The sequence below is a fragment of the Trichosurus vulpecula genome, chromosome 3 (genome assembly GCF_011100635.1).
Source record: "Trichosurus vulpecula isolate mTriVul1 chromosome 3, mTriVul1.pri, whole genome shotgun sequence".
NCBI classification, from domain to species: Eukaryota; Metazoa; Chordata; class Mammalia; order Diprotodontia; family Phalangeridae; genus Trichosurus; species Trichosurus vulpecula.
In genome coordinates, this window is record NC_050575.1 from 305,756,698 (window position 1) to 305,782,731 (window position 26,034).

General features: G+C 37.2%; 1 protein-coding gene across 1 annotated transcript; it reads right to left on the reverse strand.

Annotated features, from left to right (window-relative positions):
- LETM2 (leucine zipper and EF-hand containing transmembrane protein 2) lies at nt 1–26,034 on the reverse strand. The gene is made up of 10 exons (XM_036750181.1): nt 25,864–26,034; nt 24,361–24,441; nt 21,319–21,766; nt 20,598–20,741; nt 17,699–17,854; nt 16,899–17,099; nt 15,644–15,763; nt 13,102–13,215; nt 1,202–1,282; nt 1–297 (listed from the first exon to the last, which is right to left on the reverse strand). Exons 2-10 carry the CDS (start codon nt 24,405–24,407, stop codon nt 244–246), a joined length of 1,365 nt encoding a protein of 454 aa, XP_036606076.1. The 5' UTR covers nt 24,408–24,441; nt 25,864–26,034; the 3' UTR covers nt 1–243.

Sequence of the window (26,034 nt, forward strand, 5' to 3'; positions counted from 1 at the left end):
GGAGTTAATTTACAGTGGGAGTGAATAGTGGCAGAAAAGAAATGGACTTTCTGAAGAATGTGAGATTAGATTCATGGCTAACATCACCTGGGTTAGGTTTCGGGGCCTCAAGGAGTACTGCTGCAATGACGAAATGGCTATATTCCGAAGAAGGATATAAACAGCCCAACCTGGAGTTCCTTTACCTACTGAGGTATGGAGATAGAGTGGGTGAATGGATTACAGCATCATCTTCAAGTGGCCTTAGACTCCATTTGCATTAGCCTTGCTGCTTTGGGATGAGGTTTGTGATTTGACCTGAAGAGTATAGATCAAAATAAAATAAGAGAACTTTAGAAGGAAGCCATAATTTCAATGTGAATGCTCTAAGAACCACAGGTTAATTTCCTTAGGTCAAGTCTTGTCAAACCATTCTAATTTTACAATCTAGTATCAGAGTATGTCTTAAAAATAAATCAACAAGCATTTATGTACCTACTATGTGCTAGATGGGGAGTAGAGGGGGAGTGGGACCGAGGAAGTTTATATTGTAAGAATATCAAAACAGACTTAACCACCTTGAATGCTTGAATTATCAGTACCTGGACATTATCCCTCTACATGTGTCCGGAGTTTCTATCACCAGCCCAGAAATATACTGACCTTCAAGGAAAGGACTGCTACTTTGTTTTCTCTCTGCTCACATCACTAGCCTCTGTTGTTTCTTCACTATTTGTCCTATGCTATGGTCCCTACTGTAGTTGGGGAGTTTAATCATTGGTGGAGAAGAGGGCACCCAAATAACTTCTACACTAAAAGTCCCTAGAAAATTGGGGAGGAGGGGGGAAAATACACTTAGTGCTGAGATTTAGGTTGTTTTCCTAGTATTTCTTGACATAAAGGTTCTGTGTAAGATTCAGCACATGTGGAAACAATTTCTAATTGGCAGAAGAAAATAAGGATATGCCTGTATTGTAATTAGCATCTAGACTTAGCATGTTTAAGTTTGATACTTGATTGCATTTGTGGATAGTTTACTTAAAAAGGTCAAAAATGTAGCGGTTACAGGATGACTACACTTCAGCCTACAACATCCTGTTTAGAAGCAAAGAAGGATTATGCAGTGTTTCACAACTGTTCTAGTCCTAGACTATAAGTGCCCTTGAAAATAAACAAAAAAAAACAAACAAATAAGCCCTTTCCCTCTGATGACAATGCTTACTCTGGAAGAAGAAAGAGATTTTTCAGGTGATGAAACAGGTAGCAGTTGTGTAGTAGGTGGCAGTTTTTTCAATGCTTCCATCTGAAATAATAAAATCAGACGTTGTGTTAATGAATTTAACAACAATTCAATTCAGAATACAAATGTCTAGATTCTAGAAGACGCTATGTTAAGTCATACACACATTGTGACTACCAGGAAGTTACAATAACCAATTTTTTTTTTATTCTGGCAGTGTCCAAAAGATAAGGCCTGGAAGCAAATTAAACAAAACTGAAATGTACTGCTTTCATAAAAAGGAACCAAACGGTAGATTGACCCTTCCTTATTAAAGAAAGTAGCTCTTGGGTTAGCATTTCAGTTTGTTCAAAAGGAATAAGAAAAAAACCCTGCCAAATTGTCTAACCTTTGTTCCCTGAAGTTGAGATGCAAAGTCACCAGGACTTCTTTAGATTCATGTAAAGAGGGTGGTATTTCTTTAGGAACTTCTGCTTTTGGAAACTAAGGAAAGGTAAGTTTGGTGTTAGTATTTTATGCTTACCATAATAAATCTACTGTCTGACTTGTGGGACTGCCTCATGAACCTTCCTGCTAAGAAAAAGGGTCAATAGTGCTGGAAACCTAGCATCAGGTATGACTAGAGCATGCTGGTGATACAGGGTTTGAAAGTTAATTAACGTCCTCAGGGTGAGTTAGGAGAAATGACAATCGCTTTGATTATGGAAGCAGATGACAGAGAAGACTTGCTTTAATTAAATGGCTGGGGAAGAGATAACACAGAAATTATCTACTTCAGGCTGGTTTCATCCTCTTTCTTTTTTTAAACTTTTGTTGGTTAACTAGCTGGGATCCTTCTTACAACTAGCCCCCTCCCCCAAATAAGTGGCACATATTTATATGTGTATATAGTAATAAAAAAAAATAAGTACTGTTCTCCTAGAAGTCCAGAGAAACACTTTGGCAATAGTCAAAGGCTTTTAACGCTATTAAATCCCCCAATACCTCCAACTACACCCTTTATGAGCATGAGAAATGAGACTGAGAAATACAAATTTAAATTTAGGTTTGTGTACACTACATAAATTACTTACCAATATTTACAATTATTAGGCATTAAAAGGACACTAATAGCTCTAATTTTATACTTGTTTCAAAAAGGAACCATTCTCAATACTCATATGTCTCTAAAATTTCAGCAGTATTGGTCCATCTTGGTCAAAAAGAAATTTAGGGAGTTGTCTGTTTTTTAACAGATTTCAGATGAATGAGATAATATTTGTAAAAGCACTCAGCCGAGTGTCTGGCTGTGAGTTGTTGTTGTTGTTGTGTTTGTCCTTCGGACAATGACATCAGGGAAATGGTGACATGACTTGCAGCTGACTTTGATTTGGGTGAAGGAGGGCTACGTAAGGTCACCAGCCTCACTTTCTCCTCCAGAGTCATCTGGGTCCAGTGGCCTGATATTCACCAGGATGACTGGAGATGGCCCAGGAAGCATCAGAAGACCCTGGCCCTTTCAGGCTAAGGTCTTTTCAGATTCTCACTTTGAGTGAGGTAAGTTAATCAAAAACTCCAAAAACAAAAAAATCAGACTGGGAGGGGAAGACCCTTAGGCTTCCTGGCCAAAGAGAAACAGTTACTATTTAGTATTTACACTGACTCTGTGCTAGGAGGGCAGGGACCTAGTGTCCAATCTATGAGCTCCCATGGCACAGAGAAGACGCTATATAGCATTTTATTCTCCTACTTATTCCCAATACTTATTCGCTTCTCCACCTTATTTGACAGCTGAAAGTCACTGTAGTCAGTGATAAGCTTTAAAAAGATACATAATAGCTAATATAAATCATGAGTATTTTAATCAACATTCTAATATACATTTTCCCTCCAAGAGCTGAGCGGGGGAAAATAAAACATGCTACTTACAAGAATACCAATAAATGAAGTCGCATAAGAATTCATATTTATACCTATCCTACTAATACTGATTATTTAACAAATTATAAGTTAGCAGAATGAGGACTGGAGGGCAAAAGGAGACAGGATGGTTCTCTCAATCTAATTCATTGGAAATCTATATGCCAGCAAATATTGAAAGTCTCATAAGTCATGTTCTAGGAAAAGATTAATCAGACTGAAAAATACTCATCATTATATTTTAGGAAACTTAAATTTGAGTACTTTGGAAGAAAGGTGCTATATAAATCCAAGGTAATGGTAATATTAATTTGTTGCCACGGTCCTCTAAATCCTTTATGGGAGAAAAAGTCTTATTTTATAACTAAGGAAAGCTGATGCTGTAGATGGACAAGAAAATCAAGAAAATGTAAGATAAACAAGGTATCTTGAGCATATGATCTCATCCCCTTGCTCATAGTTTTAGTCCCTAAACTATAGCGGTAAAAATAAACCATTTCTTCTAGTCCAGAGTGTCTTTAGGAAACCAAGTCTCATCCTGGACATCTGTGGCTTAGATGCCCTCTTTGGGTGCTGGAATATTCCCAGGATGGTTTAAGGATTCATGTTTGCTCTAAAATAAATTCAGAACTTTGAGCAAATCCCTAGCTCACCTAGAAACATCCTCCAGGTCAGACCCAGAATTGGATCTCATCTTGGGGGTCCCTCCAGAAATGGGTTAAACTTAGACCTGCCTCTGATATACGTAAGAGGGTAGGAAGAAGGGCAAAGGGGCTTGAGTATGGACATTTACCTGGGTTATGAATTCCATACTATACCTAACAGAAGTATTTGGTGTTTAAGTGATTTCCCGTGGCTCACAAGAGTTAGCAAAATTGTTAGAACTTTTGGCTCCTCACTCTTAGCTATTTAGTATATGGAGCCATGCAGCAGCAGCATTCCTTTCTCACCAGTCAGACACGAAAAGGCATCAGAGCACAGAGAGGTAAAAGTTTGATTCCCTAATGGGATCACACTAGAAACATTATACTTCATTCAGTTTTGTGTTCCTCAATACTAGGAAGGTAAGTTTTAGAGAACACTGCAAATGGCAATGAAAATGATTAAGGAACAGAGATACATAAAAATGAAAAGAACTTTAGCTCAATGCATCACTTTTTACGGGATTCAAATTTAGTCATTTATAGAGCCTGAGGTACAGTGACACTGGCCTCCTTGCTTGCTATTCATCACCCAAAACACTCCATCCCCCGACAGCATTTTCCTCTGCCTCCTCACCTCCACCTCCTGGCTTCCAGATTTCCTTCGAATCTCAGCTAAAGTCCCACCTTCTGCAAGAAGTCTTTCTGACTCTTCCTTATTCTTGGTGCCTCCCCTCTGAGACTAACCCAATTTATCTTGTAGACATCCTGTATATGTTTGTACTTTCTTGTGTGCGTGTTGTCTCCTCTGTTAGACCGTAAGCTCATTGAAAGCAGGGGCTATTTGTTTCTTGCCTTTCACATAATGAGTACTCTGATGCTCACATAATGAGTACTTAATAAATGCTAGTTGACTTACAGAAATATAGAATAAGCTCTAGTAGGTTCAACCAAGATGGAAAGGCTTCAAACAGCCCTGTGAGGCTAAAGCAACATATTGAAAAGATTATGTACTTATGACACTGGTGGATTATACCAGTAATGCAGGTTTGGCTCAATATTAGAAACATACATGATGAGTCATAATAACTTTTAAAAATCATATGATTATACTAATAGATGTAGAAAAAGTTCATAAAGTACAATACCCATTTCTATTAAAAACACTAAAAACCAGGAATATAAATGAACTTTTCTTGAATATGGTAAATACACCGACCTAAAACTAGGAGTCAGCATTATATGTAATGAAGAAATGCTAGAAGGCTTTCCAATGAGAAAGTAAAAATGTCCATTATCAACACTATTATTTGAATATGGTACCAGAAATGCTAACTATAGCAACAAGACAAGAAAAACAAATTAAGGGAATAAGCATAAGCAAGGAAGAAACAAAATTAATGGTCTTTGCAGATGATATGATGGCCCACATAAAGAAACCTAAAGAAAATCTAAAAAATTAATTGAAACTATAACTCCAGCAAAAAAGGGCTATAAAACTAATCCAACATAAATTATCAACTTTTTGTAAATAAAACCCAATAAGAAGAGATAAAAAGAGAAATGCCATTCAAAACAATTGCAAAAGATGCAAAATAATTTGAATCTACCTACTAAGATGCACAGAAAAAATACATGACTACAACTACAAACACTCTAGAAAAAAAAGACTTAAGAAATCAGATATATTAATTGTTCATAGTTGGACTATGCCAATATAACAAAAATGTTGATACTACCTGAATTTACTTATTTAGTGCTATGCCAAACTACCAAAAGGTTATTTTATAGAGCTAAAAGTAAAATTCATTTGGAGAAACAGAAGCTCAAGAATCTCAAGGGAAATAATAATAATAATAATAAAAGTGAGAAGAAAGGGGGCCTAGCAGTATTGGATCTCAAATTATACTACAAAAGCAATAATCAAAAGTATTTGTTTAAAAAAATTTAAAAGTTTGTCAGTGGAAAAGATTAGGTATATAACAAACAGAAGCAAACAAATATAGAAGTAGAATTCAATCAATAAACTCAAAGGCCCTGCTTACTGGGGTAAGGATTCACTATTGGACAAATCTGGAAAGCAATCTGGCAGAAAGTAGGTTTAGGCCAACATTGTAGACCACATATCACATTAAGGTCCAAGTGAAAACATGACAAACGTAAAAAGTCACACCATGAATAAAATAAAGATAAAGGAAAGGAAATATCTGTCTCAGCTGTAGATAGGTGAAGAATTCTCAGTAAAACATGATTAAAGAGAGAAAAATAAGAGAGAAAATAGACAATTTTGATTACAAAAACCCTAAAAATCTGCTACACAACAAAAACAGAAAGGAAACTAAAGAACAATTTCTCTAATAAATATTGATGCAAAAAAATTTTAAATAAAATTTTAAAATAAAAATAAAACTTTAAATAAAGTAAAATGTAAGGAGATTATAGCTATATATCACAAACCTCATACTCTATGACCAAGTTGGATTTATGCCAGGAATGCAGGGCTGGTTCTATAAGTATAATTGACCATATCAATAACAATAACAATAAAAATCATATGATTATGTCAGTAGATGCATAAACAGCTTTTGACAAACTATAGCTCCCATTTCCATTAAAAACACTAGAAAGCAGAGGAATAAAGGAAGCTTTTTAAAAAAATGATAAGTAGTCTCTATCTAAAACCAAGATTATCTATATCTATATCTATAATGGGGATAAACTAGAAGCCTTTCCAATAAGATCGGGAAAAGCAAGGATATCCATTATTCCCATTATTATTCAATATTGTACTAGAAATGCTAGCTATGGCAATAAGAAAAAGAAATCAAAAGAATAAGCACAGGCAGTGGGGAAACAAAACTATCATTTTTTTGCAGACTATATGATGGTATATTTAGAGAACCCTAGAGGGTCAACTACAAACTATCTGAAACAATTAACTTTAGCAAAGTTGCAGGATATAAAATAAACACACACAAATCATCAGCATTTATAAATATTACCAACAAAACCCAGCAGGAAGATATAGAAAGAAAAATTCCATTTAAAATAACTGCCAAGACACATAATGGGGTGCTTGGGCCCCAGCCCTAAGATCATGCCTCTGGAAGCCTCCCAATTTCTCAGTAGGCCCCTGTTCTGTGAGAAAATTTTTTCTTGTTGCAGAATACATTCTCTTACCAGAACAGACAGAGGGATGCCTGGTCCAAGGATTTTTGTCCCTGGCTGGCCCAAGGATTCTCCCTCGTGCCAGATCCCCTAGGGCATGCCTCAGACAACTCCCTTAACGTCTGGTATATTCCCTATACTTTCCCATCCATAGCTCCCAAAGACACCTGGACCCCTACATTACCTAATTAGCATCCATGGCATTCCTTTCCCTTGCCCCTTTTCCATATAAGCCCCAGCACCATCCTCACTCTCTCAAAGGCTCCCTAAGGACCCTTGCCCACTTTTGCTAAAGCTTTACAATAAACTTTTTGCTACTTCACTAAGAGAAGGCTTGAGTATGTGAATTCATTCCAGGCAATTCTGCCTTGGAATTCTCGGGGTCTCAGCACCCCCAAACCTTGTCACACACACAGGACCTATATAAATACAATGATAAAAAAACACTTCACACAAATAAAAACAGATCTAAACAACTGGAGAAATGTTAATTGCTCATGTGCAGGCTGAGCCAATATAATAAAAATAACACCTAAATTAATTTATTTATTCAGTGCCATACCAAACTAACAACAAGTTACAGATCTAGAAAAAATAATCAAATTCATCTGGAGGAACAAGAATATCAAAGGTCAAAAGGGAATCAATGAAAAAAAAAAGATGAATGAAAGCAGCCTAGCAGTATGAGATCACAAACTATATTACAAAGCAGTAATCATCAAAACAATATGATACTGTGCAACCAAAATTAAAAGGAAAGCAGAAATCTGGGGAGGGGATTGCAACAAATATCTCTGATAAAGCCTTATTTCTCAAATATATAGAGAACTGAGTCAAATTTATAAAAATACAAGTTATTCCCCAAATACTTACTTATTCCCCAATGGATAAATGGTCAAAGTATATGAGCAAGCAGTTTTCAGACAAAGAAATTAAAGCTACCTATAGTCATATGAAAAAAATGCTCTAAATCACTTTTGATTAGAGAAATGCAAATTAAAATAACTTTGAGGTATCACCTCACACCTATCAGATTGGCTAATATGAAAGAAAAGGAAAATTATGGATGTTGGAGAGGATGTGTGAAAACTGATATAGTAATGCACTGTTGGTGGAGCTGTGAACTGATCTAACCATTTTGAAGAGCAATCTGGAATTATGTCCAAAGGGCTAAAAAGTTGTGCATACCCTTTGATTTAGCACTACCACTCCTAGGTCTGTATCCTGAAGACATACAAAAAAAAAAAAGGAAAAAGACCTATCTGCGCAATATTTATAGCAGCTCTTTTGTGATGGCTAAGAATTGGAAATCAAAGGGATGCCCATCAATTGGAGAACAGCTTAACAAGCTGTGGTATATGATTGTGATGGAATATTATTGTGCTATAAGAAATGACAAGCAGGATGATTTAAAAAACCTAGAAAGACTTACATGAACTGATACGATGTGAAGTGAATAGAACCAGGAGAACATTGTACACAGTAACAGCAACACTGTATGAAGAATTGTGAATGACTTAGCTATTCTCAGCAATACAATCTCAAATCACTAATGATGAAATATACTGTCGACTTCCAGAGAAAGAACTGATATTGTTTGAATACAGACTGAAACATGTTCTTCTTGTACAGATTTTCTTGTACAAAATATGGAAATGTTTTACAAGATTGCATATGTATAACCTATATCTGACTGCTTTGTGTCTCAGGGAAAGGGAAGGGGAGGGGAGGGGAGGGAAGGAAGGAGGAATAGAATTTGGAATTCAAAACTTAAAAAAAAAAAAGCAAATGTTAAAAAAAAATTTTAACATGTAATGAGGGAAAAAATAGAATATATATTTTTTAAAATCTGATACTGGATAAGAAAAGGGCACCTAAGTGCTCTTTTTCTGTTTGTGGATAGTGTGACAAGCGTGGAGTCAGGAAGACTCATCTTCCTGAGTTCAAATCCGATCTGACACTTCTAGCTGTGTGGCCCTGGGCAAGTGACTTAACCCTGTTTGCCTGTTTCCTCATCTATAAAATGAGCTGGAGAAGGAAATGGCAAACCACTCCATATCTTTGCCAAGAAAACCCCAAACGGGGTCACGAAGAGGCAGATATGACTAAACAACTGGATAAGAAATGGAGAGGTTGATCAATGAAATAGATTAGGAACACAATATTCAGAAGCAAATGAACACAGTAACCCAGTGTGTGATAAATCCAAAGATCCCAGCTATTAGGACAAGAACTCAACTTGACAAGAGTTGCTAGGAAAACTGGAAAGTAGTCTGGCAGAAACTATGCAAAGAATAAATATGTCACAACATAGACCAAGAAAAGTTCAAAATGGTACATGATTCAAACATAAAAGGTGATATCATAAGCAAGTTAGGGAAGCATGGAAAAAATTATTTATCAGATCTATGAAAAAGGGAAGAGTTCATGACCAAACAAGAGGTAAAGAGGATCACAGAAGGTAAAATGGATAATTCTGATCACATTAAATTTAAAAGGGTTTGCAAAAACAAAACCAGTACAGCCAAAATCAGAAGGAAAGCAGGAAACTAGGGGGAAATTTTATAGCAAGTTTCTCTGAAAAGGTTTCCTTTCTCAAATATATGGAGAACTGACCCAAATTTATAAAAATAAGAGCCATTTTCCAATTGATAAATGGCCAAAAGATATGAACAGGCAGTTTTCGAAGGAAGAAATCAAAGCTATCAATAGTCATATAAAAATACTCTAAGTAATAGAGAAATGCAAATTAAAACAACTCTGAGGTACCACCTCTCACTCATCAGACTGGCTAAGAAAACAGTAAAGGAAAATGATAGATGCTGGAAGGGATATGGAAAAATAGGGACACTAATGCACTGGTAGAGCTGTGAACTAATTCAATCATTCTGGAGAATAATTTGGAATTGTGCCCAAAGGACTATAAAACTGTGCATATCCTTTGACCCAGCAATTCTCCTACTGGGGCTACATCCCAAAGAGACTTTTTAAAAAAAGAAAAAGACCTGTATGTACAAAAAATATTTATAGCAACCCTTTTTGTGGTTGCAAAGAAATGGAAACTGAGGGTTTGCCTGCCATTTAGGGAATGGCTGAATAAATTATGACATAGAATGTAATGGAATACTATTGTGGTATAAGAGATGATGATGAGAATCGTTTCAGAGAAACCTGGGAAGACTTACATGAACTGACATAAAGTGAAGCAAGCAGAAGCAGGAGAATATTGTACATTGCAATAAAAATATTGTAAACTGTAAAATAGCTACCCTGATCAATACAATGATCCGCGAAAATTCCAAAAGACTCGTGATGAAAAATGCTATCCAGCTTTAGATAGACAACTGATGGACTCAGAGTCCAAACTAAAGCACATCTTTTTCTCTTTATTTTTCTGGAGCATGGCTAATGTGGAAATGTGTTTTACATGAGTTCGTATATACAGTGGGTATTTCTTGCCTTCTCAATGGGCAGTGGAAAGGTTGGAAAAAGAGAGAGAATTTGGAACTAATTTTTAAAATAGGATTGTTATTAAAAATAAATTGTTTACTATTATAATAAATTATAAATAATATTAAACATATTATGATAAAACATTTATTAAATTATTTATTAAATTTATCAAATTAATAGTAATGAAATTACTGTTAAATATAATTATTAAAAACAAGATAAAAAAGAAAATCTGCACAAACAAAATCAATGCTATTCAAATTAAGAGGAAAATAGTTTAACTGGGAAAAAAATCTTTAGAGTAAGTTTTTCTGATAAAGATTTGCTATCCAAATACAAAGGAAAGTGAGCAAATATACAAAACCAAAAGCCATTTCCTAATACATAAATGGTCAAAAGATGTGAACAGGCAGTTCTCAAGGGAAGTAATCTAAGCTACCAACAGCCACATGAAAAAATGTTCTAAATTACTAAAAGATAAATGCAAATTAAAGCAACTCTAAGATTTCACCTCATACCCATCAGATTGGCAAAGACGACAGAAAAGGAAAATTGTTGCGGAGCTGTCAGAGGACAGGCATACTAATGCACTGTTGTTGGAACTATGAATTGTACAAAACACAACTTGCAAAGCAATTTGGAAGTTTTTCCCCAAAAGGTCATTAAACTGTATATATTCTTTGACTCACTGGTACCATTACTGGATGTACCGCAGAGAGATCAAAGAAAGTATAAGAGGACTTATATATGCAAATATACATATGTGTGTGTATACATATAAATAATTTATTTATTTATAGTAAACCTTTCTGTTGTAGAAAAGAACTGGAAACACAGTAGAGTATTAGACATCTGTTGGGAAATGGCTGAAGAAATCATGGTATACGAATTAATAGATATTATTACACCACAAGAAATGACAAAAAGAATGGATTCAGAGAAACTTGGAAAGACTTGTATGGGGGCAGTTAGGTGGTGCAGTGAATACAGCACCAACCCCAGAGTCAAAAGGACCTGAGTTCAATTCCGGCCTCAGACACTTGGCACTTATTAGCTGTGTGACCTTGGGCAAGTCACTTAACCCCAATTGCCTCACCTCCCCCCTCCAAAACAAAACAAAACAAAAAAAAACAAAAACAAACAAAAAGACTTGTATGAGTTGATGCAGAGGGAGCAAAACCAAAATAATTTATACAACGATTACAACATTGTAATGAAAAAATCTTAAAGATTTAAAAGACTTAAGAACGCTGATCAATGTAATAATGATCAATAATTAATTCAGAATACAAATGATGAAGCACGCTAACAGCTTCTTGAAAGAGATAACCTCAAGATGCAGAAAGAGACATATATTTTCTGATATGACCAATATGTGAATTTGTTTTACTTGACTATGTTTATTTGTAACAAGGAAGGGTTGTTTTTTTTTCTTTTGTTTTGTGTCCCGAGGAAAGAGAGAAGGATTTGGGGAAAAGAGAGGCTAGTAATTCTGATACCAAAAAAGAAAAGAACATAAGGAAGAAAGGAGGATCCCTGAAGTATTTTGAAAGAATTTATACTTTTTCTTTTTTTTTTTTGAATTTATACTTTTTCAATGAAGTTACTCTCTCCAATGAAGCAGACTGTAATACATCCATGCCTGCCCATTATATGCAACTTTCACCCATGTATTCCCAAAAGTTTGCTACATGCAGGTCTACTTAACATGCAGAAGGCCTTCTTTTCTTTCTCCAGACTTTAAGAAATACTCTAATTATCCAACTTTCATCCTTGTTCTTGAGTTATGACCTGTCCATCTTCTCTACCATAAAATTCCTCAATGAATTCTTTGATTCCTACTCTTTGGAGTTCTTCATTGGTTTTATGTTGCAGCCTGCTCATATTACCATGTGTCTCTCCATTGCCGACTGTGTGATACTAATGTTTAGTTCCTTGGAAGCAGTGGTTTTCTGTATATCAACACTGATAAAATGTTAATACTAAAAAGATGGGTCTTAACTTTCATAGGAATCTTGGAATCAGTAAAAGAGCTTTGTAATTTCTTGAAAACAATAGTTTACTCTCCTCCCATTCTAGGTCCAACTCTTTATCCATCTGTATTGTCTTTCCTTAATATACACGTTGTTGGAAAAGCTCTAAATGGTGTCTGTCCAAACGCATGCTGAAATCTGGGCAACAAATGTTCTTCATCCACTTGGCTTTCTTATGTGGATGAACCAGCCAAACTGCTTCGAGTGATTACAAGAGTCAGGAGGCTCGGCAATGCTCTAGGCCTCAACTTAATCAGCATAATGTCATCCACAAACAGTAGCATCTGGAGGATCTCACTCTCCACAAGAAATCCTTCTTTGACCTGGACTCTGTAGTAGATCTCCAACACAGCAGTAAATACCACTGTTATTAAGTATATATAATGAAATAAAAATCAAGTGAGGACAGAGCTATTCATGCTGGTCTAACAGAGAGAAATTAGTACTAAAATGAAGTTTAGTGAAAGAGAAACCTAACTAAGAAATATCCTAATAGAAATTTAAATACAAGAAGAAAAAGAAAGTAATGACAAGCCCTTGGCTAGAGATTATTTAAAACAGGCCAAACCCCAAAGAGTACTTATTTAAGAGGAACTAACTGCACTAGATACAGGTGGAGACAAGTATGCCCATGGATAAGTCTTGGTTATGACAGAAATACAGATCCTCTATAAATTAGATTACTCACCTTACTGCCTGAAGGAATCTCAATGGGCTTTTGCTTCACATCTATCAGATAGAAGGTACGGGACAACAACAACAGAGAAGGAGGGGCATTCTCTTTCAGATGGAGGTCCAGCCACTGAAGGATGGGAAAGGAATGAAACAATAGAAAAAGCTCTGAAAAGGGACCAGGGAAGCTGCTCCTTCCCTCTATATAGGCTTCTCTTTTACCTGTCCAAAGGACCCAGTGACCTGCTCACCCCTAAAGTCTTATAGGTACTTTTGTATTTCTGATATTCTAAGGTCCTTCATTCCTTCTTTAGCAATCACAGAATTAACTGTAAAAGACCTTAAAAATCTAGTCAAAACCACTCATTTTACAGGTGTGGAAAATGAAACTTAAGAGAAGCTAAATAACTTCACACAGATAGTTAAGTGGTAACAGAACCAAGGTTAGAATCCAAGTAACCTGAATTTCACAGTCTATGTTCTTTCTACCTCTACCTCAGGCTACCTCTCTAACTAGTGGAATAAATGAAGTCACTAATGCAGCAGGTAAAAGATGAAATAATTGAGGAAACAAAGGTTCAAGCTTCTGAGCATATCAGTTTATTAAGCAATGAATGTCAACTGCCCAACAAATAGGGACCAGCAGCCTTCCTGAGCTTTGGCACTACACCTGATTTCTAACTGGAGAAAAGATTAGGGACTTTCTAAGTTAGGAAGGGGAGAGTAAACAGGAACAATTTCCTGAAATCAAAAAATGAGCTGTCCCACTCACCCCAAGTGTCTGTGAACAATCAAGGAATACGGAAACAATAACTGATTGAGTAGCATAGGGACAGTTTTCAGATAAGACAGTATGGGTTGCTTGAGATGCATAATTGTGAGAAAACTTCTTGCATCAATCTTTGGATCTAACTGGGTTTCTGGTCAGCATAACGTAGATCTTTAGTTAGAGGACTCTAAGCAGCAGGTAGAGGTGGTCCAGCATCCCAGCCACATATGGATAGATTCAAACAATGCAACAAAATTCTCTCACAATTCCCACAATTGAATAGTTTGGGACCAGACCTATAATTGAATTGAAAGGGAACTGTGCTATCTCCAGAAATGATTCACAAGATGGAGTCAGTGTGGTGCATTCAATTCCCACCACTACTTGCTGCTCCAATATTCCCTTACTGAGAGGGCACTGTCAGAAAAAGACTGCAAATGGCTATGATGTAAGGTTCCTTCAACCTCTCAAATCATTGAATAAATACTTTAAAATATGATCAGTACCTATAAATCTGCTTACCACCTGAAAAAGGAACTAGCTCGTAGTGCTGGGTAAGTTCAGGGAGACAGATTCTGAGAGTAATCTGTCCTGATGTGGGTTAAAAATTGAAAAATGACAATTGTCTCTCTGTCCCACTGCCACTATCAGTACCCTTCTATACATCTTTTTGATCCTGCTGCTAGGGCTGGCCCTAAAGAAAGGAAGCCACACTAGTACAATCAATCAAGAAGCACTTGTTAAGGGCCTACCATGTACCAGGCTTTGTGCTAGGTGCTAAAAATACAAAGACAAAAGTAAAAAAGCTTTCAGGGAGCTTGTATTTTATCCAAGGAGACATGTACATCTAGTTATAGACAAGATAGATACAAAGTGATTTTCTGAGGAAGGGTACCAGCAGCTGGGGAGATCTGGAAAGGCTTCATGTAGAAGATGGTACTTAAGCCTAGCCTTAAAGGAAATTCCATAGAAATTTTAAGTAATAGAGGAGAAGGGAGAAAATACATTACAAATCTGGGGTGATAGCCAATGCAGAGGTGCAGATAGGAATTAGTGCTATTTGTGAGGAAGAGTGAAGAAGGAGAGTAATGGGGATAATGTGTAACAAGGTTAGAAAAGTGGATTGGGACCAAGTTGTGAAGGGCTTTCAATGCTAAACAGAAGAGTTTGTATTTGTTTCTTAGTTATACTGGAGTATACCATTGGAGTTTACTGAGCAAAAGTATATAATATGCTCTGGTCTTCACTTAAGAAAATTCACTTTGGCAGCCCCTTTTTCCTCCCCCACCAAATTCTATAGACTAAGAGGGTCTGATGAAGTTACTAAAATTCTCATTAATCAGGAATAATGGATCAAGCCTTTAGCTTAAGCCCCTGGGTTAAAATGCAAGTAGGCTACATATAGATGGACTTCCTCACATTGTAAACTTTGTCCTGTTTTTTAATTAAGCTGGAGGATACCCTGACTTTCCAGATGTCCTACTGCAGACCAACTACTTCTTAGCGGGAAACTGAAATAATAGGAAACGTAATTAGTTTGAAAGTGGCTCTCAAGTAGTACCTGGGTTCAAATAACACCTCTGATACATACTGTCTGTGACAGCTTGAATAAGTCATTTAACATCCTAGGTTCTCAGTTTCCTCGTGTATAAAATGAGGGATTCAAACTAGATGGCCCCTAAGGTCAGCTTTCAGCTCTAAAGTTATGATTCTATGATGCAAAGGCAGCCATATCTGCAACTATACAATGAGGAACCTCTGAAAAGAGCCCAAGGAAGCAGCTACTTGCCTGTGTGAGCTGTTCTCTCAATTGCTTCTCAGTGAGCCCCAGTGACCTCATCCCTCGGGCTCTACAGGCACTTTGTAGTTCAGATACACTCAAGGCATTCACTCCTTCTTTGGCAATTACCTAAAAAGAACAGAGGGGTTGACAGAAGCCCTTGGGTTCCAAACTCACCTAGGCAGAACTGTCCAATAGGGTTATTGCCCCCAAACTTGTAGTTTGTGGGAGCCCTGAACTGTTGCAGTCATCAGGAAAACTGTGGTGGTAGATGGGAGGGGGGAGTAAGATGAGGGGAAAAAAGTATCCTCCCTTTCCCCAGGATATTAAAAGGATCTGAGGCATTCAAATGAATCCATCACTCACTAAGTTAAAAATTCATGCCCCGCCCCCAGAGAGTACTTGAGGTAGTATGGTGCCTTCTGATGACACCCCTTTGCCTTTTTGGCTCTCCAGAGCTGTTCTTGATGTTTAGTTTCATCTTCATAAAAATGTCGGAGAAAAGGGATTTACCCCATTATCTTGCATCCATACTTCAGACCTAACCTCAAACGAGATTTGACATCTACTCTCCTTAACACAAATGATGGCTATGACAAACCCCTAGTGCTGATGCAGTGATACTGAAAGAAACTAAGGAAAAGGTGTGCTGGGGAGATGCTTGGTGTTTCTGGGAAACTTGCCTCTTCTAATCGCCTTCCATTTAGAGAATTATCAACATTTCCTCCATCTTTTTTAGGTAGCCTGCTTGGTTCTTGTAACTAAGGCAGTGTCTTCCCCAATATATTCAAATGTTTTGGTTTTTATCCTCCTAAAACAACTAAATGGTGCTCAGTCACTCTTCCTGTGGTACCAAATCCACCAGCAGAAAAGATCTGGTTAATAGCAGCATGGCAGAAGAGTGAGGTGGTGAATTTTCCCTGTCAATGTGATATCAGGATCCCACTTCCTATTCCTCCAAGCAGGCCCCTATCTGTTCTAAGTTAGTTTTAGCTAAAATATTGGAATTAGTGACAGCTTGCCATACCCTTTAAGAGAGAGTTCAGGGAATGACAAGTAGCTAATGATTTTAAGTGAGAGTCAAAGGAGTGACTGGTACCACGAAGGGGCCCCAAGATAGGGGTGGGAGAGGAGAGGCTCTTCATTCACTTTGACAGAAAACCTACCATTAAATGAGCACCTAATGCAAATACTTCATTACTAGGCTAGCCCAAGATACAGAAAATTCCTTGCTAACTCCCTGAAGCTACAGTTAGGCTCTTACTTCATCATCTGCTTTTATAGATTTCAGTGCCATCACAAGCTGAAAGCGGAGCAGGTTATTGGTTCCAAGGGTCTGAAGCTCTAGGAGTTTGCACAGGGCAACCAGTTGAGATCGGTCTAAGTGTTCCAGAGTTAGGTCAGCCTCAAAGAGTTTGGAAAATCGAACAATCTCCTTTGTGCTAGGTGTATGGCCTGTCTGGACCTATGTAACAGAAAAAAGAGGCACTAAAATATGCTTACTACTTATTTGAGCCTCCCCCAGAGTACCCTCTGTTTTAATGTCATATTTCCTAGGAAAATCTCCAAGCACTCATTTATAGTGTCTGATGGCATTATGCTCATTTTACAAATTAAACCCCACCACCCCACCAACAGGCAAAGAGAAATAAACTTGGCTGGAGTTAGTGGAAGAATCATGAGTAAACCTCAAGTTTAATTCTGTTCTATTTGTAAATCTAAAAAGTTTTATGAACATTGTCTGGCATATAGGTTACATAAATATTGACATTTCCTTTACTGAGTGAAGATATCATGGACCATATTGTGTTATAAAGAAGCTAATATACTATCTCATATGCTGAGGCAGGTTTATTAAAGATCTATTAACCTGGCTTATATTTTTGCTGCACTCTGGAATTTATTCATTAGCATACCAAAAGATGACCATACATTTCATCTGTTCATATGAACATATACACACATATATATTTCTTTCACTTGATCATATTCATATTCTCTGGGTATCCACCTCCATTTCTGTGTCCCTTTCCACCTGAAGTTATTTGTGTAAAAGGCCAACACCTGTTTTACATAGGATGAAAACTGTGTAGAGGCATCTCCTAATTTGGAGCCTTTTCCCAACTTGGTTCTGTTCCTCCTTGCCATCTCTGTAACAGTTTCTTGGAGAAATTTTGCTAATTCCAACTTTGCTGCCATTTTCTTTTTCTGTTTTTCTTCCTTAATGGTAGAAAAGGGAAAGAAAATAAATTAATCTTTTCTCCCTTGACTGGGTCTTAACAAACAAGGCTGGGAGAATAGGGATTATCAGTTCTAACAGGTCACTGCTACCTCCAATTTAATATATTTGTTTTTTAGAAGTTTAATTTAAAAAGCTAATAAGGAGAACCAGTTTAGACAAAAGGTAACACTTCATTTTATAATTTGTCACTTCAATCTTACAACTTTATTTCTGTCTACCTTTATTCATTAAATAGTAGTTGATGTGTATAACCCAGGGGTGGGGAACCTGTGGCCTCGAGGCCACACATGGCCTTCTAGGTCCTCAAGCGTGGCCCTTTGAATCCAAATTTGTTCTGTGAAGTGTGGATGCAGTCAAAGGTCTGTACTTGAGGACCTAGAGGGCCACATGTGACCTCGAGGCCGCAGGTTCCCCACCCCAGTATAATCTATAGCATATTGCTTGCCATCTTGGAGAGGGAGCAGGGAAAAGAGGGAGAAAGAAAAATTTGGAACTCAAAAGATTATAAAAAATGAGTGTTGAAAACTATTTTTACATGTAATTGGAAAAAAGAAAATACTAAAAAAAAAAGTAGTAGTTGATGTCCACCACTAGACCTATTTAATCCAAAGGGCACCCCTTAAATGAATGCCCTGGGTTAGAATGAATTGTTATAGATGGAAATTATAGAGAATGATTTTAGTTCAATTTGATGAAAAACCTTTTAACAATAAGAGCTATTCAAAGGTATAGAGGGCTACCTCATAAGAGATCATAAGCTCCTCCTCACTGAAGATATTCAAATAGAAGCTGAAAAACCATTTATTGAAGATACAATTGAAGGGAAACCTAAACATGTCAGGGTTGAATGCTAGCTCCTTCCAATTCTGAAATGCCATGATTCTGTCTAGCACAGAACTCATCAAGGCAGTCATCAGTACCACTAAATTTGACAAAACCAACCAGGAATTCTGTTGGACAAACCCCTGTATGATAAAGCCCGGATCTGAATGTTTTACTTCTACGTTGTAACCAAATATTAAAGCTGACTGAGCAGAATAAGGCTATAAGCATTTAACACAGAAAAGTGACTCCTATAAAGGAAGAAATCTATGGTTTCTCAATTCATTCCTTAATATCTATATTCAGATCTGAATACATATGGTGTTGTTCCTTTTTAGTGGTTAGCTTTAAGGCTTAGCTCAGAATATCTATAATACTCTAAGTATGTATATACAAATCTGATAGGTGAGTGGCCTCAAAAGTCCCTTCCTCCTCTAGATCTATGATCCTATGACTCTTCTAGGAATGTGAAACAAATGTGGCTGGTGCAGTATTTCTTACTGCATAGGACTCTCATGTCCTGTGAGGCAGCAGCAAGTTCAGTTTTCTGGCCTCAAGAGAGAAAGCCCAGAGGAGTTCACAACAGAATCTGTCAACAGAGATTATATCTGGAAAGTACAAGCACAAAAATGAGGCAGAAAACCAGCCAGGAAATAAGTGGTATGGTAATGGAAGTATAAGAGTTTACAAGCTGTATAAGAAAGGTGGTAGTAAGGAGAGACTGCCATTATTTATTAACCACATTTTTGGGCAGCTACTACCAAGGTTAAGGTCCATAGGCTCTGCATCCTTCGATTCAGGCTCAAAAGATGCAGAAACTTTGCTCCCCAAAGTTTTGTCTACTAGGAAAAGCACACTATTAAAAAAATTAAATGAAGGAAAGTGAGTTAAATCTCCCTTCAGCAAGCTTAATATTCTTTATCAATAGTGGATGTGCATCTTTAACGCATCACTTTAACTACAGTAAGCCTATGAATTGCAATAAATATTGGCTAAGATCATAAAATATTTTCATGTTCTAATGCAAAAAAAGATAAAGGATTTATTCCAGTTTGAAAGGTCTTTTAACTAGGTGGGGTTTTTTTAAAACTTCAGGTCAGTATGTTAAAATTATTTGAGTTGGTACTTAGTGAATTAAGGTATCTCATTCTAGTTTTGGTTCATGATTCCAGAGGTTAGTTCCTGGTAGACCAAAGATTTCTGGAGGACAGAATCAGGGATGCCCTTCATTTTAATCCTGAGCATTGTGCCTCAAAGATATAAAACTACTAACAAATCCTGACTCATCTATTTACATATCCTCACTTCCCATGAAAAAGTTTTATATATTTATCATCTGAAACATATGGCTTTGGTTTTTACTGTCATTAGAAAATTGACAAGTTTGATATTAAAGTGGGTGATTTGTACAGCTGCATAGTTACTTTCCCTTCTTCAAGTCAGGATGATTCTTTTCAAAGACAAGATCTTGCCTTGATTTTATAACAAAAACAAGTCTGAGGTTATTTCCCAGAAAATAAACTGGAGGCAACACTCACATCAATTACCTTCTACAGCAACTCCTTCAACTTTGCTATACTTCTGATACATTACTGAAAGGCTACATTATCCACAACAGATGATGATTATATTAGGGGACAATCCCTCTAAATGTCATCAGGTATATGTATCAAGCTAGGTTCCCAAAGACATCTATATGGAAACTTCATTTTCAACCTTCATGCAATCATCCCCACAAAAGTCTACAACAAACATAATAAAAGCTCCCTCTTTTGATGGGTTCCCAATGAAGGATTCACCTGGCAACAGTTCAACCTATTCATTCTTTTAAATGACATAAAAGTTGAATGTTGTTTTATTTTTTAGGGGATAAACAAGTTAAAGTACAGATATACACACCTTTTTGGATTCAGTTTCAAAAGTTGATGGCAACATGTCTGGAAAGAGTTTCAGAAATACTGGTAACAGGAATTCCATGAAGGGAACAATTATGAACACAATAAATGGAACCAGGCGGAAGAGATCAGCACAAGTTCTCAGGAGCTAAAGAATTAAAAGCATATGGAATGTTCATTTTTTAAGACATATCAAAAAGTTGCTTTGGGTTCCTAATATGTTAAAACCCAAGACAGATTTTTCTGCTGCTGCTTCCAAGACAGGATGTTCCCCTTCCTTAAGGCTCTATATGGATATTTATTATATATTGTCAGGGAAATCTTCTATATTAATCAAAACATGTTAATGGGATATGACTGCTTTCATCTAAGACAGAAACCTCTACTCTAATAATGCAGCATGTTTTAACATTGGTTCTGAAAATATGCTTATACTTGAGATACTACTAGGTTTGCCCTTAGAAAGACAATTCATAACTAAAGCCCCTCAATACCTTAGAAAGGTTGGAAAGCACACGCCTACCTTTTCTCCAGCTAAATAATTGGAAGCATAGGTTAAGTGACTTGCCCAAAGCTATACAGCAAGTCAGTAAAGACCTCAAGAGTCTCAGTTCTTTCTTCTCACCAGTACAAAAAAAAATCCCTTTGAAATTTTAACATGTTAGTTGTACTCAAAATTTAGTTCCCAAATGGTTAGTTTCAACTTCACCCTTCCTCTTGCCTACCCTTCGTCTCTCTCGTCTGGTCAGCACCTGTCCATGTAACAGTCTCCATACCATCCTGGCAGCAACTTTGGTGTCGATCCAAAGCAAGTAAAATCCATTGTAATAATGTTTAAGTTCAGCCACAATTTTTTGTCTCAAAGACTGTTTGACCTTCTCAGTCTTAATCCCTGTTTCTTTTGGGGTTTTGGGGTTTGCTCTTACTGATTTTTCCATGGTTTGTTTAGGCTTATCTGGGAAATCTTGAAGCCAGCAAGTGGATGTATGTAGTTTTCGTATTGCCTTAGTTCGTAAATGAGGTAGTTTGCTGCTTGACTGAATAGGATACAAGAATTTTTGGCTTCCATAGTTCTTCACATAGGTTTGATTTAAATGGGAGTCTGCCAGTTGAAGAAATGAAACTGATGGGGAATATCGAGGGTGGCTAGGGTGGACAAAAAAGTGAGGACTTCTAAAAAAAAAGGAACACCACTGAATTAAGCAAATACTTTTACAAATTTAACAGTTTTTTTAAGTTTGTATATTCTTTAGGCACAGCTTATATATCCACTTAAAATGAAATCAGGATTTTTAACCCCATAATTTAAGTGTAAACAACATAAAATAATTGGTTATTATTCTAATTTGTGGCAGCATATTCTGATGCTAAATTAAATAATCCATCAGAAGTGTTAATAAGAAATCAAATTTAACTTGCATAAGAGAAACTGCTGATTGAGGAAAAAAAATCTTCACGTCAAGTATTTCTGATAAAGGTGTGACTTTCAAAATATTACAGGGGATTTATACAAATATATAAGGATCATATATTTGTAGCTGGAAGGACCCACAGAAGTCATCTAGTTGAATCCCTTTACTTTGTAGAAGAGGAAACTAGAGCCCAAAGAGATTATATGACTTGCCCAAAGTCACCTAGATAGTAAGTGACACTACTGGGATTCAAACCCAGTTCCCCTGACTGCAAATCCAGCCCTCTTCCCTCTACACCATGCTGAATAAAATTGAGATTCATTCCCAAATAAAAGGTCTTAAGTGACCAAGGGATATGAGCAGTTTTCAAAAGAAATATAAATGATTAACAACCATGTGAAAGCATGTTCCAAACCATTAATAATAAGAAAAATGCACATTAAAATAACTCTAAGGCCTTAACCTCATGCCCATCAAATTGGCAAAGATTATAAAAGACAGAAGGATGGGCTATGAGAGGACAAACACACTCGTACACTATTGATGAACTGTGAATATAGATCCAACCATTCTAGAAAACAATTTGAAACTATACCAGATAAAACACTAAATTGTCTATAGCTTTTGACCTAGCATACTGCTACTATGCACATACCCTAGGAAGACAGAGACAAAGGGAAAGGCACCATATATATCAAAATATTTATGGCAACATTTTATGTAGTAGTAAAAAATGAGAAACAAATTTAGTGCTGAACAACTGAAGACTACATGAACAAATTATGGTATATGAATGGAATATTACTGAACTGTAAGAAGCAATATATATGAGGAATTCGGAGAAACAGAGGAAGATTTATATGATGATACAGAACAAAATAAGCAGAATCAAGATAATATGTACTATGATTATAAGAATGTCAAGGATAACAACACTAAAGGACCAAAGAACTCATCATCAACCCAATGACCAATTTTGACTTCAAAGAAATGATGATATTATATACCTCCAACCTCTTAGTAGACAGATGATCGACTACAAATGCAAAATGAGGCATGTGCTGTCAAGTATGGTCACTGTATTCATTTTGCTTAACTATATTTCTTGGAAAGGGAGGAAAATACATTATGACAACAATGTAGAAAAATAGGACTTTAAAAAAAGATGTTAATATGTAAGTCCATTTCTAGGAATAAACTGCTATCATAGCAAATAAAAGCTCTGAAAATGGCTGGTAATACATTTTCACCAGGAACCACATTCAAAAAGTTTTGCCATTTTATAACCCCACTGTCAAAGAACAGGTAAAATTATAGTGTTAGTAGCTACTTTTCTGGTAATATAAACATTCTTTTAATGAAACACCTTAGTTTCTCTCTAGTGGTTAACCAATCACACAAAAGCATTAATTACTTTGTATCATGCCAGGAACTTCCTCAAGTAATAAGCACCTACAGAATGTCCTTCACTTTAAGATTCCTGGAGAGCTTTATGAACATGAATCAGAATAAGCCAAGACAGATGGTACATTCCAGCTACATAACATCCCACGTCTCAAGTTAGACCAGTATACCTGGTAGGGTGAAAATAAAAATGAGGCTAGTACCGACAAAGGAACTTCTCATAGGTTAGCTAACAGCCCATCTTTGCTCATATGTACAAAATGCTGAGAGGCAGCTCGGTTTAGTACAAAGATTTCTATACTTGGAATCAAGAGACTAGATTTCAATCCTGGCTCTGACACTTACTTGTTGGATGACTATGAGCAAGTCATTTAACCTGAGTTTCAACTTCCTCATCTGTAAAACAGGGATAATACTTACCTGAAAGAGATTGGTAAACCATTAAGTGCCATAGAAATATGAAATGTCATAATTGGCTAACTTCCAGTACCTAAAGGGACCATGTAACATTTGCTGTATATCCCCAACCATAAATTACAATTATATCGCTGTAAGATCCTTTACAGCACACCTATAATACAGAAGTCTTCATATAATATATAACAGAATGGTTAAAACTTCAAAGGAGTTTACTAACCATCTAGTCAAATTCTCTCAATTAGACATTTTTGAGCATTCATTTCAAAGGAAACAAAGCTTTATTTGAGAGAGTTCAAGTAAATATGTGTCAATTTTCTAAGACATGAAAATATTGGGAAAATCCTATGAAATAAGGGAAAACACATTAACTACCGGGGTCTAGTCCTAGCTTTGCCACTAACTTACTATTTACCCTCGGACAGAATGCTTTAAAGGATCCCTAAATTTACACCCAACTCTCAAACTCAATGAAATATTTCCTCTAGAAAATAATAAGTGTGTCAACAGGGAGCAAAAACTTCAAAGTCTTACCTTGTTCTAGCAATAGCAAAGAGTATATTACGGCCGCAGAAAGCCATATTTATATTGGTTTCAACTGGTCAACAAAGGGACCTAGGCAAAAGGAGTAGGATATGGTTTAGTATTTAAGAAGTCAGCAATTACAAAGATGAAGAGATTTATTAACAACTATTGCAAGGCTAGAATAATTTGCATATTCTTTTCAAGACATTAAAACTCCCCCCAGGTTCAATATTCCTATCATAAATACATTTATTTGCCTCTGGCCTTGACAGGGTTGTTTTGAGATACTAAGAGTCTATGGAAGGCAACTTTAGTGCAGCTGGAAAAGCACTGGGTTTACAGATTCAGAAATCTAAGTTCAAGTCCCTGTTCTGCTACTATCTGCGTAACCTTAGAAAAGTCACTTAACCTCTAATGCTGTCTTCTCTTCTGCAAAACTAGTTGATAAGATTGATAAACCTTAAATAAAAGGCTACACAAATATCAACTGTTATTATTTGAGATGATCGTGATGATCTAGTGATCGACAATGTTTTGACTCCTTGTTAGTGGGCCTCCTGTAGTAACCTGCTTGCTCAATTACCAAATTTCCCAAGTAGCTGAACAATGCACAGGCTTCCTTGGAGGCCATAAATATATACCTAAAATAAAATTCCCTGGATTTCAATTCAATTTAATAAACATTTATTAAATGCCTACTATACGCACTATCCTAAGCGCTGGATTTGTCATTTCAGCCTTTTGCTCCATTAGTCACCCTTCCCCAATCATTGAAAATCAAAAGTGGCATTCTTTTTATTTATGCGGTATCAAAGATCTACACAGTTCTTTCCAGTACCTCAAAATAAAAAAGCCTAGTCTCCGATCTGGTGATTAGGCAGTTAAGGGAAACCAAGCCAGAGTTTGTTGCATTTTAATTAATACAGCAATTTTAATTAAGACTGCCTTGGATACTGACTTTTTTTTTTCAACACCGGACTATCCCCGTATACTCTCCTAGCACGTCCAGGGCTGGGAGTGCAGCCAGAGAATGAAATGTATCCTCTTTAAGAGCCACTTCTGGCTAGCACTCTCTCAACCCCACGACCGGCAGCTCTCCACAGAGGTTCATTCAAACGCTCCTCTTAAGATCAGAGTGAGCAAGGAGACAAGAGGTCAGGCAGGTGATAACCCTCCCCTGGCGGAGGTGGGGAGCGGGGGGGAGGAGGTCGGGTCACTTCCAAGGTTCTGGGGTCAGTTAAGCAACACAGGTGGTAGCAAGTCGTGCCCCGCATGTGACGGAGGTGGGGAGGAGGAGGGAGTTGGGCTAGCTCAGGGGTGGGGAACCTGCGGCCTCGAGGCCACATGTGGCCCTCTAGGTCCTCAAGGGCGGCCCTCCGCCTCGAGGCCGCAGGTTCCCCACCCCCGGGTTAGCCACTGCGGTTCCCCCCGTTTTCCCCCAGGAGATGTGCTGGTATGGGCAGGGGGCACTTCATCCATCCTCCAGTTTACTCCAAGTGCTCGGTGGGTTACCTCCGGTTCTGGAAGCCTCATGACCCTGCTGTAATTGAGGTCCACAGCCCCTCGGTCAGTGGTGGGTGGGTGAGAGTGGGCGTGGTTCTGTGCGTGGGGTGGGCTCTGGGTCTTGCTGGGGGTCGGGCCCGGGAGGGAAAGGATGACGGCAGGGACTGGCAGACGTGGAGG